General features: G+C 35.9%; 1 protein-coding gene across 1 annotated transcript in view; it reads left to right on the top strand.

Annotated features, from left to right (window-relative positions):
* PAPPA2 (pappalysin 2) overlaps window positions 1-17,828 on the top strand; it is a 289,990-nt gene that overhangs the window by 135,453 nt on the left and 136,709 nt on the right. The window contains exons 9-11 of the mRNA XM_037806710.1: window positions 3,384-3,475; window positions 7,128-7,321; window positions 9,172-9,318. Of these exons, the coding sequence (XP_037662638.1) occupies window positions 3,384-3,475; window positions 7,128-7,321; window positions 9,172-9,318 (433 nt within the window). The remainder of the gene's footprint in view (window positions 1-3,383; window positions 3,476-7,127; window positions 7,322-9,171; window positions 9,319-17,828) is intronic.

Here is a 17,828-nt window from a genome sequence, read left to right as displayed (position 1 = left end):
GTTCTTTTTATTGTTGCCTTTTTGTGATATCAACCTAGAGTACCAATTCGTCCTGTTGTGCCTGGGACTTTCCCAATTTTAGCACTGAAAATTCCACATCCCAGTAAAACCTGGACAGTTAGTCACCCTACAGCAACCTTCCTTGATGCTCATTCTTGCCTACTATGTTACTTATATAAAGCTGCTGAGGATAGGATGCTGGAAGACCAGGGACTATGGTTTGTCCTGGATTCTGCACCCTAGTAAGAAGACCTCTTTTTAATTTCCCAGGGTAAAAGAAAATACATTGTATCTTAAATCCCTCATGGGAAATAATTTTATAACCTCTCTTAGTATCCCATTCCATCATTTAGTAATCATTAAACATTGCTTATCTTCTCAATCTTATAAGACCTTTAATCTATAGTGTAAGCCTATTCTTTTTCAAAGAAGTGCATACACCATATGTCACCAGATCTCATTAATCTATGGAGGTGATTGAGGTCACTTTAAGACCCAGAGCTTCCTAGCTTGCTGTCCCCTTCTGCCTAACAGGACCTCAGCTTACTACTTCTCCTCCCTCATCTCAAATCAAATTTCACCCTGGGGAAATTTCTTCTATGCCTAGTATGTGCATTGAAGAAGTCTGAAGGTTGTTGCTGTTGTCTTTGTTTTCTCTGATTTGCTGCCTCATTTGGGGTCTGCTATCCACCAGGTGAAATGTTTGGGGGTCTTGGTTACCACTGCTCTACTGGCAGAGCCCCCTTGAGCAATACCCTCTGCCCTACGTCCTAGTGTCTCCTAGAGCAGTTCTCAGATAGTGGCCACCCTGAGGCCCCAATATGCCAAATCTGCCCAGGAGTCTGTGGCAGTGGGAGGTGAAGGGTCTCTTCCTCACTTGATATTGCACATTCTTTCCAGGGCCCTGAAGCAGCTTCAGCTGAGCAGCACTTCTTCCCCACTGGGTCTCACGAGATTCCTCATCAATATGTCCTTACAAACTTCTGCTTGGATTTCCTCTCTATAGAGGTTAATACTTAGCTCTGCCAGCCAATGGGAAGATGTGTCTGTCTTCCATTTCCTTTTCCCTCTCTTCTCTGTTCCAAAATTGTGTTTCTTCAATCCAAAACTCTCATGAATATCAACGTATGCAAATAGGTACATGAGGGATTACTAGGCTACCAGTTATGGAAATAACCGGTCTATGAATTTCAGCTTTGGCTCAGCTGGAGCACCCCATTTCATAGGAAACAAGAAGCCACATAAAACATTTAACCCACTGATTAAAATGTTAAAAATATATAGATCCATTCTAAGGGGGAAAAAATTATCAAAGATTTCCAAGAAGTCATCCTCAGACTCTAGTTTAAAAAGAAAAAAATATTAAAAGCTGAAAGTTGTCACTTTGGGTAGTCAATAAGACTATCAATTACACATATTTGAAGGCCCTGAACTTGTAAGCCATATTTATTTATTTAGAAGCTGATTATGACTATCCATGCAATGTGGCTATTGAGCCTTTGAAAAGTGCCAAGAGCAACTAAGACACTGAATGATTAATTTCAACTAATTTAATTTTAATTTAAAAATTGAAACTCAAGTAAGTGATTGTAAAAATTGTAAGTATATTGGGAACAATTTGGATTTATGAACCTAATTTTTCTACCATAAATTTTATGGTATCTAAATACAGATCAATTATTTCTAATGAAAATTTTAGTGTTCTAATTAAGATGTATGGTAAATGAAAAATACACACCAGATTTCCAAGACAGTATAAAAAAGTATGTAACATACCTCATTGATAATTTTTATACTGACTATATATTGAAATTATAATATTTTTGATATAATGGGTTAAGTGAAATGTATTACTAAAGTTGCTTTTACCTGTGTTCTATGTTTTAAGTATGACTTGTAGAAAATTACAGAGCACATATGTGGCTCTTGTATTTCTACTGGCCAGCATGGCAAAAGATAATATACAATGTATTAATTGTTTAGATTATACTCAAATTGAAAATACAAAATCACTGACCTCCCAGACTACCTCCCAGACCCCATTTAAAGCAATACTGACCTAGGTTAGCCCTCTCTTCCATAGATGAGCAAATCATGGTAAGGAGCATTTGGAGACTTTCCAGATATCACACATCTGATTAGGCATTCAGTGCATTGAACCACATTGCCTTTGGATGGCAAGAGACTCTGAACTTTCCTGAATTTCTTCAATTATGTTGTTTTTCCCATATCTCTTTTACTGTTTCTCCTTTTCTAATTTAGCATTCAGAAGCATTATTATTATGTAACTGCATTTGTAGCATACTTTCAAATAATTTCAAAACAATTTTATTTATAAATATTTAGTTACTACTCTGTCTTTGTGAGAAGGTATACTTTAAACGATATTAAACCTATTAGTGATGATCTGTCTGAAAACACTTTATCATTCCAAAGCCTTTGGCTACTGAGTTAAAAATACATGTCAATTTTGGACATGACAAAAAGACAAGGAGGAAAAAAAAAATGGCAATCCTTAATCCATTATTTACAACAGCAAAATCTTGGTTCTTTCAAAGGGACTTCAGTCAAGTTTTATATATTTTATTCCCCTAACATACTTCATGCCCCCTTCACTGTAATGTGCTTCTGTAGCTGGATCCAAATTCAGTCATCAGTTTTAACAGCATTTGAGGTTCAAAACAAACACATTTTCTTCTCCCGGGATTTGTTTCTCCCCTGCAATACATGATGGCTGCCACCAGGTGACGGTAGAGAGCAGGTGCAGACACCTGACCCTAGGAATGCCGTGGACTGAAGAATGGTGGCAACTGGCTGCTCAAGTCTTCTGGTATAGAAACAGGAGATTCCAGTTCTACAAAATCATAATTTGTACATTTCCATCTAGATAGATTAAAACAATGAAAACATATGAGATAAAAATGAACAGAAAACAAAACCACCCATAGACAAACAGATTTTCTCTTCACCAGATCAGGGAACTATTTTTAAGACTCCATTCATTGAAGAGTTGATAGGCCTTTCCTAAACTTAGGACCTTCTACCAGAAATACTGTGAGGACCCACATGTATCTCCCAGATGTTTCTGAGCCATGAGTCACTTGACTTCTACTATTTCCCACAGCTCAGTAAACACTCTAATCAACAATCATTACTTACATGGTTTCTCCTTTGAATGCACATATGTTTTAATTTTTTCTTATAATAGCATTTTTCTTAGCTCTTCCTTCATCCCTGGTTGCACTTTTTAATTTATAATGGGAATTTAAAAACATTAAGAATTTTAAATGATAGTAGAAATTTTATTTATTTATTTATTTATTTATTTATATCATTCATTCATTCATTATTTATTATTTATATCTTTGTTCTTTACCTTCTAGGAGTCTGGGAGAAGAGTGTGATGATGGAGACCTCTTGAGTGGAGATGGCTGCTCGAGAGCATGTAAACTGGAGGCAGGCTTCAACTGTGTAGGTGAGTTTAGGAGATTCTGTCTAGGATTATGTCATAATTCTTGTTCTCTTTGCCAGGACCCCAATTTTAGTGGCCACTGCCCTTTTATGTCCTAAATGAACTTAAAGAAGACAGTGACTGTTCTTGCAGAATCTCATATGATCAAAACTTTGGACAGACCCCTAGTTATTCAAAATTAATGTATATGAAGAGACTCAAACTAAACAATGTGAGCTTGGCGGCATCTCAGTGTCTTATTTTTGTGAGCTCTTGATATCTTTTAACATATAGCTTTGGGGTAATAATAACAATGACATTTAATGTGTTCGTTATGTACCAGTCACTGTTCTAATTGTTTTATCTATATTATCTCACTTAATCCTTACAATAATTATGAGGAGTCTAAACCAAGACACAGAGAGCTTTAATCATTTGCTTTCTATCATAAAACTAGAAGCGGTGAAGCCAGGATTTGAACCAAAGAAATACAGCTCTAAAATCTGCCGTTAAACTATTAGATTATACTGTCTCCTAGCTTAATGGTACCTAGGATTTCTCTTGGCTTCTAATGTCTAATATCAAAATGTCAGGTAAATACCACAATCATACAGATTCTACATACAACCAAACATTCTAAACCAAAGGAGTGCAAGATATCTCTTGGTGAGATATCTCCAAGGATGGCAGAGTGTCATACATTTTTTAACGCTGGAAAATCACTGGTAGCAAATTATAACAAAGAGGCTTTGTCTCCAGATCTCTGCCACCTCTGTCATGGAGGTGATCTAGAATCCTTCTCTCAATTGTGGTTAAAGCCACCACCAGAATGTTCCTTAGATGTGTCCATTCTCATCTGCATACATCGCAATGATTCTGTGGAACATAGCCACTCATTAAAGCTATTTTAAATAACAGTGCATTTTAAAATATTTTAATGTCTACAAATTTCAAAATAAAGTAGGATATAGTTGTAATTATTTAAAATTAATAAAGGTGTGAAGTCCTGTGCGGAACACACAAATGACTCTGCTCTCTAGAATCTTGGTTATCTTCCATACATCCATCCATTCATCTACCCATTCATCCATTTAACACATGTTTATTTGGCTCCCACTGTGTGCCAGGCATCTGATAGAGACCCTGCTCTCTTCATACATATGATCCAGTAGCAACTCAGAGTCCAGCATCCCTCCCTTACAGAAATCCCTTCTACCAATTCCTGAGAGATGGGCCTCTAGTTTCTGCTTACGTACTTCTAGCAGTGAAGAATACACATTGAAAAAATGGCTTTATCTTTTATAAAATTGTTTTCCCTTTTTCCGGTTGGGAAACTGAGGCCCAGAGAGTTTTAGTGGCTCATCCAACAAGGCCTCTGCAATGGCAGCACTGGAACTCAGCTTCCCTAATGCTTAATCAAGTGCTTTTTTCCTGCTATGAATCTACTGAGAATAATTTTTTCCCTGTTTTATTTGACTACTATTCAGATATTTGAAATGCCTTCCCATTATCCTCCTTTCCAAACCAAACATCCCCTCATGTGATTAGGTTTCCAGACCCTTTTCTTTAACCCCAACCTGGCATGCTTCGTGTGGTCAGGGCCCAGAAAGGAAGTCAATACTCCAGATGTGCTCTGGCTGTACAGTGTATACTGGACACAAGTATTTGTTAATGCCACCTGTGTTTGCATGATATATATATATGTGTGTATGTGTGTGGGTGTGTGTATATATATTATGATATGTGTGTGTATATATATATATAAAATCATTTTTGTATGATACATATTTAATTTCAAACAATGGGCTTTCTCCATCGCAGCTCAATTTTCATTTAACTTAAGAGAAGGCCTTACTTTTGTCTTTATCATTTTTGATCCCATTAGGTTTGGCCTATCTTTCCATTGCCTCCAGTAAGGCTATATCTAAATTATTTTAACTTTATAGGCTTGCAGATAGACCTTATTCAATGATTAATAAGTTCATAGTATGCTAAGCACATAGTTCTTAGTTCTATTCCATTATTTCTCAGAAAATTAGGTTTGAAGGAGCCATTGTGAAATGTGTTTAAAAAGTGGTGTTTTCAGATCGATTTGAGAAAACAGAGCAAAAATTTTAATTCAATGCTAAAAATATAGAATAAGCAGTGGCTGGGTTATAAATATATATGTTAATCTTATGGAAGAATCATCAAGGGAAAGTCACTTCAAATAAACAAATATTGGCTTTGGGGGAGTGATTTGGGTAGGCCACGGGGTGAATAGAATGCAGGGGTTGAAAGCCCATAAAAGGCTTAGAAGCCAGTCCTAGGAACATTAGATTATTCCTGGCAAGTAGAAAGAGATTTACCACAGTAGGGTCTTAGACTTGAGATTATTAAGGAAAATAATAACTAGGTATTGATGAGCTACTCAAAAATTGCAGAACCAGTCTGTGGTGGAGGATTAAAGAAGAAAAATACAGTAACAGTAAATTTTAATAATGATTCTGCTGAATGTGTACCTATGTGCTGATTTACTTTGAACCTTGATCTTATTTTCATGTCCTATTATTTTAAGTAGAAATTAGATATTAGAATTATCCAGTTAATGTTATTTGTCCCATATTTGGGTAGAAAATTCAATAGAACTTAATAATGGCTGAATAACTGCTTCTCAGTTTCCTGTACTTGAAGAAAGTAAATCTATATAACTATAAAGAGTCAGTACCATTCACTTAGTAGGAGTTACCCTGTGAGCATGTGTGGAACTTGTCCAGAGCCTACAAGCTTGCTTTACAACCCAACAGTGTTTTTTTTTTTGTTTGTTTGTTTGTTTGTTTGTTTTTTCATGTCTCACCTGTTTGCTGTTGAAGACAATCACTCTCTCTGGGCTTGAAGCAGTTGTGGTGGTAGACAGCCCATTGAACCTGCATTCTGTAATCTCAAATCCAAACTCGAATGCTTAGGAGTCAGGTGGCCTTTGGCTAATCTCATGTTTCCCACCTATGAAACAAGCAAACAAACACACCTTAGGTGGTTGTCATAGGACTAAAAGAAATAATACTTATGTAACCCTTATAAACCTGGAATCATATGACCCAGTTGTAAAGCATTTACACAGTTGAAGAAACATAATTTACAGCAAAATGTGATTGGGGGAAAAACACCTCAAATACTTCAGTATTTCAAAAACCATGAAGGGGATCCAAATGCATAATATATCACATCATTTATTTAAATTCCCCTTCTTTAACATACTTCCCTTATATCCCCATCTTCCCCTAGGTATCTCTTGCAACTATTCCTTAAAATTTCATCCTCCACTGCATTTTTCTCCCTGTTCCTTCTTCTCCAGTCTTCCCCATCCCTTTTTATCAAGCCTTTGCTATATAAGTGTCACTACGTCTCTCCCAGTGAAAAATGATCCTTCCTCTTTAGATGTATGTGGCATGTAAATGGTATGTTTGTGTGTGTTTGTAGGGGGGGGTCATCTGTTGTTTGAGGTGGGCAGTGACTGGCTGGCAATTATAGGATTCTCTTTAGTGAGTTTGAGGAGAAATGCTGTGAACTCTCCCATGTTAAGTATTTTTTCCATGAAATTTATAAAAACACTTTTTCAAGTGTCATACAATGTCTCCTTTATTTTTTTCTTTCTATTTTACCAAACAATCACTCCCCATATGATGCTTCTTGGCAGAGGAACCAAGCCTGTGCTACATACATGAGGGAGATGGCATCTGTGAGCCTTTTGAGAAGGAAACCAACATCTTAGACTGTGGCCTCTATACTCCCAAAGGATTCTTGGATCAGTGGGCTACCCAAGCTTACTCCTCACATGAAAACAAGAAGAAATGTCCTGTTTCCTTGGTAACTGGAGAACCTCATTCCATGGTAAGTTAAGCCAGATGACTAGGGTCAAGGCTGAACAAAATTGTCAAGAGACTCTCTGAGTTGCACAACGGGAGATTGCATTTCTCTCCTGACTTTATCATAAAATTTAGTTCTTACTGAACTCAGAACAAAATAATGTTGAATGAAAACCTTCAAGAGTAAAAGTTCAATCTTACCCACTTCCCTTACCCTTACCAGTTTTCCTCTAAGACAATTTTGGCTATGCAGTAGCTGGCTCCAAGGTATACACAAGCATCTCAATATTTAACTTCTAAGTATGCATATCAGAAATTACACTTTTACTTTGTATTTGGGAGAATTTATTTTAAAAGAGAAAGTGAAGCAGCAAAGAGTCAGAAGACATGAGTTACATTACTAGATCCGTCAATATTACCAGTACTATTATGAAGAGGTTTGGCAAGTCAATTCATCTCTCAGGGCCCCAGTTTTCTGATACATAAGATGGTTATCATAATTTTTGCATTTAATTCAATGGCTTATTACAAGGATCAAATAAAATTTAAAAATATATGTTAAATATCAAATTTTAATTTAGTTTAAGATCTTATTATTGTTGGCGATATCCTAGAATTAAGTACTAAAGACAAATCCTTAGGTATTAAGTTTTCCCTGAATACTATCTACATGGATAGGAGATCCTCTGAGGATTCTAAGATGCTATACCAGTGACTTCTATGAATTATATTTGAATACCAAAAAGAAAATTAATGGCTCTTGTCTTGGGTACCATTCCAAATGCTTCAATTGCCAAATTCTTCCATTCTCATAACAGTAGTCAGTATAGTCCTTTCACAGAAGTACTTTAGGCAGAGATGAAATCATCTTCAGATTTTAGATCTGAGGAGATATCCCCAAGGAAATTGAGCCAACAGTTGTGTTTGGAACTCTGGTTCAAGGAACTCTTCAAGGACCCAAACTTCTTCTAGCTTCCAGCTCTTCCATCCTTGGCTTGCAGCTTTCCTCCTCATGTTCATAAGGTGGCTGCTGCTCCTCTAGACGTGTAGTCAGCATTTCATGCAGGAGGAGGAGGAAAAGCCAAAGTTATCTGATTTTTTTCCTTTTTATTGGGAAAATAACAGCTTTTCTGGAAGTTTAAATAGACTCCCAGCAACATCTGATTGTCCAGATGCCAATCACTTTATCACCCCGAACTGTAAGGAAGTCTGAGGAGGTAAGCGTTTGAAACTGGATATGCTGTCACCTTGAATAAAATTAGGATTTGTTAATAAGAAAGGGAACATAGCTGTGTCTGGCACACTCCCACAGGCTAAGGCTGGCACCTTTCTCCTTAAAAGCCGTCATGTCCAGCAACAGGAATCTAGGAAAGTAGGGAGAGTCTGGGTTAGTGGCAGCTCTCCGAAGTGGCTCTGAGTCTAGTCTGTCTGTCTTCCCTAAATGAAGTGAGGGAAATTTCCTGCAGTTTCACTCCCTGGCTCCTTTATCCACCTGATACTTTAGTGGTTCCCTGACTTGGCAGCTTCCCTCCTGGGGTGAGCCAGTCCTGCATGGCGAGGACTACCATCATCATGCGCAGACTTCTGGGGCTAGCCCTGGGAGTAGCTGCCTGAGATGTGTCAGGACGATTCTTTGGTGAAGACTTCTGGGCCACCAGTTGACTGAGAGCTGTCATGCGTGTTTTTCTACACTGGCAAGTTATATCTTGAGGTGAATGGAGAGCACCTTGAAATTCTTCTGCACTGAAAAAAGTTTTCTGCCAATAATGCAATCATTAGACACTCAGAAAGAGAAAACTTTGGTTTTGTGCTGGAGAGTTTCTTTGTCTTTACTTATCACTCATCACTTAATTTTTGGTTGAAAATGTATTTCAGATTTGCACATCATACCACCCAGATTTACCTGAACACCGTCCCCTTACTGGCTGGTTTCCCTGTGTCACCAGTGGGAAAAGACCTCAGGATGAAGGAAGCAAACAGCCAGAAGGTAGCCTGGAGAGAGAAGATGAGGTTTGGCTCAAAGTAAGTGGTCCGAGTGGTTTTTCGTGAAGTCTGTAGATAGCTTGTGTGTGCACGTGCGTAAAATGATAATGTGTGGCTAGTCAGGAAATTTGCTTTATTATTTCAAAGTTTTAGTTTTTGAATTTATTTTCTCCTCTTTTTAATTTTAGATTTATTTTTAATGAATATATACGGAAAAGTGCTCAAGTAAAAAATGTACATCTCAATGAATTTTTACAAAGTGAACACCTTGCTCACCATGACCCAAATCAAGAAATAGAGTTTTGCATCACTCCCAAAAGACACTCTCATGCTCTTCCCCAGCCATTATCCCTAGAGGAATCTACTATTTTTACTTCTGTCACCATAGATTAGTTTAGCCTATTTTTGAACTTTATATGAAAAATTCTCCAGTATGTACTTTTTGTGTCTGATTCTTTCTTGCTCATCTTATATTTGTGGGATTCCTCCATGTTGCCTCATTAGGTAGTTGTGTGTTCATTTCATTACTATGTAACATCCCAATGTATGAATATACAACTTATTTATTATTCTAATATTGACGACTATTTGGGTTATTTCCGGTTTTTTGCTATTACAAATAGCTCTGCTATAAGCATTACTATACATTTCATGGGTAGGCAGATGATCAGCTTTAGTAGATAACGCCAAATAATTTTCCAAAGTGGTTGTACTAATTTACTCTCCCACCAGAGGTCTATGAAAGTTCCAGTTGCTTCACATTTCACCAATGCTTATTATTTTAAGACAGTTTTAGCCATTCTGTAATGATATCTCTCTATGTTTTGAATTTGCATTTGCATGATGACTAATGAATATTCTATTCTTTTGCCAATTTTTCTATTGGGTTTCTGTCACTTTCTTCTTAAATTATAAGATTTCTTTACACATATTGAATATAAAGTTTCTTCAGTTATGTGTTATTTAATATCTTCTTGTACTCTGTGGCTTTCATTTTTAGTATTAATGGATCTTTGGATGTACAGAAGTTCTAAATTTTAATGACGTCTGACTTACCTATCTTTTCCTTTATTGTTAGTGCTTCCTTTGTACTGATTAAGAAATATTTGCCTATCCCCATATACTTTCCAATGTTTCCTCCCAGAAATTTTATTGTTTTACCTTTCATATTTAGGTCTATAACCCATTTGGAATTTTTGTGTATTGTGTGAAGTAGGGATCAAGATCTTTTCTCCCAAACTAAAAATTTATTTTCCCCACTGCACTGCACTGTCACCTTTGTCATAAATCAACTGACAATATATATGTGGAAATCTGTTTATTGATTCTCTATTTTTCTCTATTGGTTTGTTTATCCTAGTACCAATAACACACCATATCAATTACTCTATATTTTTAATGAGTCTTAACCTCTGATAATGCAAGTCCCACAATTTTTTTCATTTGTCCCTTGTTATCTTGGCTATTCTTGATCCTTTAAATTTTCATTTATAGTTTATAATCAGCTTAACTTCCACACAAAGGATAAAAAAAAAGTGACACAATTTTGATTGACATTTTGCTGAATCTATAAGTCAATTTGAAGAAAGTTTTTTTTCTTTAAAATGTTGATTCTTCCAGTTATTTGGGTCTTCTTTAATTTCTCTTAACATTTTTTAGTTTGCTGAGTAAAGAGAGTTGAACTTTATCAAATGCTTTTTCTGCATCTATTGAGATGATCATACAATTTTATCCTTTGTTCTGTTAAAGTATTAAACCAATTTTACATACCTGGAAAAAAAATCTTGGAGGTATTGTATTATCCTTTTTAATAGTTTTGGATTCTGTTGCAGAAAGTGTTTTTTATTTGTGTTTTTTAGAGCTTGCCTTCTAACCTTCCTTTGTTTTAACATCTGGTCAGGTTTTATGATCAATGTTATGTTTGACTCCTAAAACAAGTCCCTTTATTTCCCAGTTCTCTGGAGATTTTCTGTAAGGTTGGTGTTAATTTTGGAAGTAGTCATGATGAAGCTATCTGAACTTGAAATTTTCTTTGGGGAAAATTTTTTAAGAATTCAATTTTAAAAATAAATACTGAAAAATCTGGGTTTTCTATTTCTTCTTAGGTCAATTTTTATAAGTTCAACTTTTCTTCTAAAATTTCAAATTTGTTGGCATTAGATTTTTCATAATATTCTCTTATTGCATCTCTAACATTTCCAGAATCTCTAAGAGTTTTATCACTTATGCTATTGTTAATTTGTCTTCTCTCTTTTATTTTTTTGTTCAGTCTTACTAAGAGTTTATAAATTTTATTACTTTATTATTCTTTTCAAACAACCAACTTCTGGGTATTTTTATTTTCTACACTTTGTGTATTTCCTCTTATTTTCATTATTTCCTTCCTTTTGTGTTTGTATTTAACTTGTTCTTTTTTGCAATTAACTTGAGATGCTGCTTCGATAACTAATTTTAGCCTCTCTTCTTTTTTATAAATGCATTTAAGAGTGCAAGTTTCCTTCTAAGAATTATTTTAGCTATATCTCATGTTTTCAGGTCTTAATTCTATCATCATCAGTTCCAGCATATTAATTTTCATTGAATTCTCTTTTTTGATCCCTGAATTATTTTTAAGTGTACTGCTTAACTTCCAAACATTTGGGGATATTCTAGCCATATTTTTTGTTTTTATTGGTAGCTAGATTCTTCTGTGGTCATAGAACATATTCTGTATGATTTTAATTCTTTGAAATTTGTTGAACCTTGAATTATGGATCAGCATATTGCCAATGTTTGTAAATGTTCCATGTCCATAAATAAGAAAAAGATCGCTAATGTCATTGAAAAATTAAGTTACTTTATAAAACATGTTAAAAAATTTAGTTTGCACAAATCCATATGATACCAAATAAATTTGGAAGTGGCTAAGAAAATAAGAAGGCTCATCTTTTTAACTAAAGTTTTCTGAGGATTGCAGGATTTGAGGCTTTGGTTTCCTTTCTAGTACACTTTAATCTTGATTTGATACACACATTTGGTTTGTATGCAGTGAATCAGAGACCAACTTATTGCACAAGTGAGCAACAACTGTACTGGAAAACATCAGTCCTCAAAATATCCTTCCAAATCCTTGGTTTACTAAAATGCTACTTAGCCAATAAAATTTGCTATCATTTCTGTCCACACTTACTAAAATAACTTGTCTCTCTTAGTTTTCTTTATTTTCTTCTACTCTTGAGTCAATAGGCCAAGAATATAAGGATTTTCTCTTACACAGTATAAAATATGGATTCTTTTCATTATTGCCTAGAAGAATAAGTCCATTTTAAAGCCAGTTAAAGTTTACAGAGTACATTCTTATGCACATCTTTGTTTGGTACCTACAGTAGCCCTGTAAAAGTTTGTCAAGGTAGGTATTTATTTTTTTTAATTTTACACTTGAAGAAAATAAATCCCATAGAAAAAAATAAGACTCAACGTGTTTTCTCCACATCAGTCAAGAATGAAATGGTAAACTTGAGGTTCAAATTCACACCACCTGACTTTTATCTTTAATCCCATTGTTTATTCCCCTGACTAGGTTGCCTTATTCGATCAGCATTCATTAATCATCTGCAATATGCGAAACCTAGAGCTAAGCACTAGGGTTAGAAAAGGAATGTGACATGAGCAAGAAAACAAATTAAAACGTGTTCTTTCACTGGATTCTTTTCAATCTTGAAAGACAAAGTATCTATGAATCTGGTTCATAGGACTTACCACATGATTTATGACACTATCTTCTATAAGTTCATAGGACTTACTTACCATTGTAAACTCTAGGTGCAATTAGGTGATAGAGAATGAAACAGAAGTTATGATCCTCCTGGGAAGTGCTTTGAATCTAAACAATATAGACAACAAATGAAGCAATTTGAGAAGCAGCTACTCAATAAGCACTTGTGTAGTTTCACAGGTTGCCCATCAACATATGCAAATTCATACGTTCACATACATCTTCATGTTCTAAAATGTCGCCGATTTGGAATGGTCTCACTCAGGCTGTAGTGGTTAGCAATCCTAACAGAAACCATCACATGCTTACAGTAATTTAAGTGCCAGAGACCTCCACATCAGTTATAAATTATGGACCACTGCTTGGAAACCCTTACTGCATAAAGCCCAAATACTGTTAACCATAATTCCTTCCCTTTCTTGGTTTGGGTTCAACTAGCCAAATACTGATTTCAAATCTTAAACAGAGAATGCAATACATATTTAATTGATTTAATTTCAAAGATAAAAATCTCTAACAGAGGCATAAGGGAAAGAAACTGAAATTTATTGATATCTGTTTTCTGCCAGATACAGTTATTAATCTCATACAAATTCTCTATCAGAGATATGATTTCCCTCATTCTAGAAATGGTCTTAAAACTCAGAGATAGTAAGCCTTTTAGATAATACATCTAATAAGAGATATAGATGGGATTCAAATTCATATCCATCTTATTCTAAAGACCATGGCCCTTCCTCTAGAAGGGCCGGATAATAAATATTTTAGAGTTTGCAAGCCATACAATCTCTGTCACAACTACTTACTTCTGCTGTTGTAGCATGAAAGCAGCCATAGACAATATACAAAGGAGTATATCTGTGTTCCAATGAAGTTGTATTTATGAACACTGAAATTTGAAATTCATATATTTTTCACATTATTTACATCCTTTTTCTTTTTTACTTTTTCAGTCATTTGAAAATGCACAAACCATTCTTAGCTCATAGGCCAAATAGAAACAGGTGGGAGGTCAGAACTGGCCTACAGGTTGTAGTTTGCTAACTCCTACTCCAAATCAGGTTTCCAGTAAATACTAAAGGTATTTATGGACATTCACTTTATTTTCACACCATGGCAAAATCTGCTTTTAATTCTGCTCAGTAAATAATACCTAATATGAACAAAATATTGTCCTGTGGAAAGATTGAAAGATCAATGAGTCACCATCTTTACCCTTAAGGTACATACAGTACAGTGGGCATATTTACCCAAATATTATAGAAGATAGAGTGTCATAAGTCATGTGCTACAGATACAGGAAAATTAAAATAGACTCAAAGGGACTTGGAAACTAATTGGACATGAGAAGATAGAGATAAACCTTATCTCAGTTGAATCCCTCTATTTCTACCATCTTCTATACCCCTCTACACATACACACACGTATACAAACACACACAGACACATAAATCTCTTTAGTCATAAGAGATTGTTTTAATTGCTGGAACATGCAAAGTTTTCATGTCTCCATAACATTCCAGGTAGGGAATTTATATTTTTCCTTCTCTCTAAATGCTTTCTTTAATCTTTCTACCCAAGAAACACATAGACGTCATTTAAGATTTAGCTCAGGGATCATTTCCTGTATAAAACTTAGCCTCTCCTGAAATTCTCTGCCAAGCCCTCTTAGTACAGTTGATTGCTTCCTCCTAGGTGCCTCCTCACCACACACTTCTATCATCATGCCTGTAGACTTCATTGTACTTGTTTACATGCCAGTCTCTCCACTCAAGAACTCTGAGACTGTGGGCAGAGGCCACGAGTAGTCACTGTTGTATGTTGAGCACTGAGCACTAAGCTTGCTTATTGTAAACTTCAAAAATGTTTGGTGAATACATGAATAAATGATGGAATATTAGGTCTTAACATAAATTTTAGAATAAGGCTTAGATCATTTCTTCTGTCTCTTGATAAACATACCGCCATATATGAGTGGAACTTGGTCAAATTGTTGGTTTGCTTCAATTCTTGTGACTTTTTCTCCTTTGATCCATCATTATATTGAATCGCAGAGTTTTTTCAAAGATATTTATTAAACCATTTTTGCCTTTGTGGAGGTAATTTACTTATTTATTGTATATTATATTTTAAATATGCTGCTGGATTTTATTGGCTAATCTTTTATTTTAGATGTTTGCATTTGTATTTCTAATGTGAAATTAGTTTATGTATGCCTTTTTATATAGTGCCCTTGGCAGTATTCAGATTATACAAGCCTTATAAAATCTGTTGGGCAGTTTCCTTCTTTTTATTTTCTGAAATTGCTTCTATAAAATAGGGATTATCAATTCCTTCAAAATGTGGCAGAACTGATGCCTTTAGAATCTTGCTACTTACAATATGACTGGCAGCTAGCAGCACGGGCATCACCTGAGAGCTCCTTAGAATTTATGAATTTCAGACTTACTGAATCAGAATCTGCATTTTAACAAGATCCCCAGGTGATCTGTAAGCACATTCAGGTTTGAGGAGCACTGCTTTAGAGGACTGTTATTTTAGAGTTTGGTAAAATAATTGATGTTCAAATGATGTTTCCAGTTCATCAAGTGAAAGCTCACTTAAGTTCAGGATTCTTTGCTTAAGTGGGCAAAATAATTCCTAAAATATACTGCAATTATTTCTAGATGCATAATTGAAATTTTTTAAAAAGTTCTTATGCTTCAAAAAAAAATCTATTGTTTGGAAAATTAATCTACATGAATCTTTGCATTCTCTGGGAATGCTGCAAAAGTAAAGATTACTATTGTGTATACGATTTTCATTTCATTGAAAAAGTAGCCTAGTGCATTGGAAAAGGACTTCCACCTCCCTGTGGCTGAACAGTTTATTCCCAGAGGGTAGTGCACTCATTTCCCACTTAATTTTTGCAGGATTCAGGCATGACAATTTAACAGACTCTAAGTTGCATGAATAATTGGGACAGGAATTTTTTTCCAACTAGGATGGAAGCTTTTTCAGCTCTGCAGTAAACTCGTTTATCCCCTCACTTACACATTCTTGTTCTCAAGAGAACCTTCTCCAGCTTTCCATAACATTTTTTCTCGCTTTCAGACTTTGTCTTAAGTGGGGTTTCCCCAGGGTGATACAAATCTGAGAGGCATTCCTCGCATGCAAATATGAGATGAATATTTGCATGCAGAAAGTTTAGTGGGAAGTGCCTTGGGATTAATATCTATGGGGAAGTGAAAGAAAAAGGATTGGATGAAAGGAGGAGTGTAATTTTAATACAGGATGGTCCTTTAGAGTTGCCCCACATTGTGTACCACTCACTCCTATGAAAAAGGCATCAGACATCCCGCCCTGACTCCAGGGAAGTTGCAAGACTTTGTGAAAGGAATCTGAGTCCCTCTTCCTCTGAAGGTTATTTCTGGAAAAAGACTCTGCCGTGAACTGAGTGCCTTAGTAGCGAAGGAGGGCATCTGGGTGATGCACCACAACATCCGCTCCAGATTTGGGTTTGTCTCCTTCCTACCCTTGTTCTGGATTCCACAGGTTCTTCTGCCACAGTATTTCTGCAGACTTAGCCTTGTCTAAAATCACAGTTTGGGGAAACTCGCTTAGAAGGAATTGAGCCTGTGGGCTGATTCTGGTCCAAGCTCTTCCACTGACTTGCCAAATGATACATTTTCCAATGTCTCCCCCTGGGCTGTGGGCATGATAATGGCAGTTCCCTATTTATTTCACAAAATAGCAAGCTGACCTCCCTCTTCTGAAATAAGAATCATGTAAGTTCCTGGTATTTATAGCCTGCCTTGTAATGTGAAGGAAATCAGTGGGGTTTTGACCAACCCCCAGAGGGGCAGGGGCTTGGACATGAGAATGAACTTAAACCAGGTTCAAATTAGCTCAAATCCCCCTCCCCATTTTAACTCACATCCTCAAGCATGGAGGGAACTAAGACAGCCCAGCGGGAAGAGACTGTTTGTCTCAAAAGCTCCCTTTGTTAGATTTGGGCTCCAGGTGAGAGATCCCCTGAAACTTTTGAGAGTTAACTTCTTTCTTGTCGAAATTTCTGAAGTCTACTAGACAGAAATATTATTAGGTTGAACCATATAAAATTGCCAATCTTTGATAATTTTTCACTTACCAAAAAAGGCATATGGTTCAACCAAGAGTGCAAAGGTTCTTAATCTGATTTCTACTGTTCCCCCATTGGACTATGATGGGTTTTAAAGGGTTTTCTTAGCTCCGTAAAATAGCATAAAGTGTTTATGTCTAGGTGCTTATGTGGCTTCATTTTTCTAATGTCAACAAATTTCCAAGTGTCAGCAAATTTTCTAAGTTATCTGATTTCTTGCTCACCTCAAATTAAGAACCATTGGTGCAGTGGGAAGAATATAGAAGTTGGAAGACCTGAGTCCTTCTTCTCTAGTACTTACCTAGTAGTAAGTACTTTAAGCTCTCAGAATCTTAGTTTCTAATTCTGTGATATAACCTTTATAGCCAGGGGCTATTTATAGTCTAACAAATTTCAAATCTCAAATAATAAACCAATGAACTTGTTGAAGGCTCCAACAAAGCACGTGGTCATGCTTGGTAAACTGTAAAGTTCTGAACAAACAGAATGTAGTGCCTGCCCATTTTTCTTGTTCAAGGGCCTCCCCTTTTCCCTCTGGAATCAGGAAGTGCCATCAGTGAGTGAAAATGGAAAGGCTCAGAAAAAGCAACAAGCCAGCTACTAACCAAAAACATCTTAAAACTGCGGAGAAGATTCTTTTCAAGTTTGTGGTGTAGTTTCAGGGTCTGCTATCAA

The sequence above is a fragment of the Choloepus didactylus genome, chromosome 2, assembly GCF_015220235.1.
Source record: "Choloepus didactylus isolate mChoDid1 chromosome 2, mChoDid1.pri, whole genome shotgun sequence".
NCBI classification, from domain to species: Eukaryota; Metazoa; Chordata; class Mammalia; order Pilosa; family Megalonychidae; genus Choloepus; species Choloepus didactylus.
The sequence above is the reverse complement of the archived record's forward strand: the minus strand, read 5'-3'. Positions and strand labels throughout refer to the sequence as shown.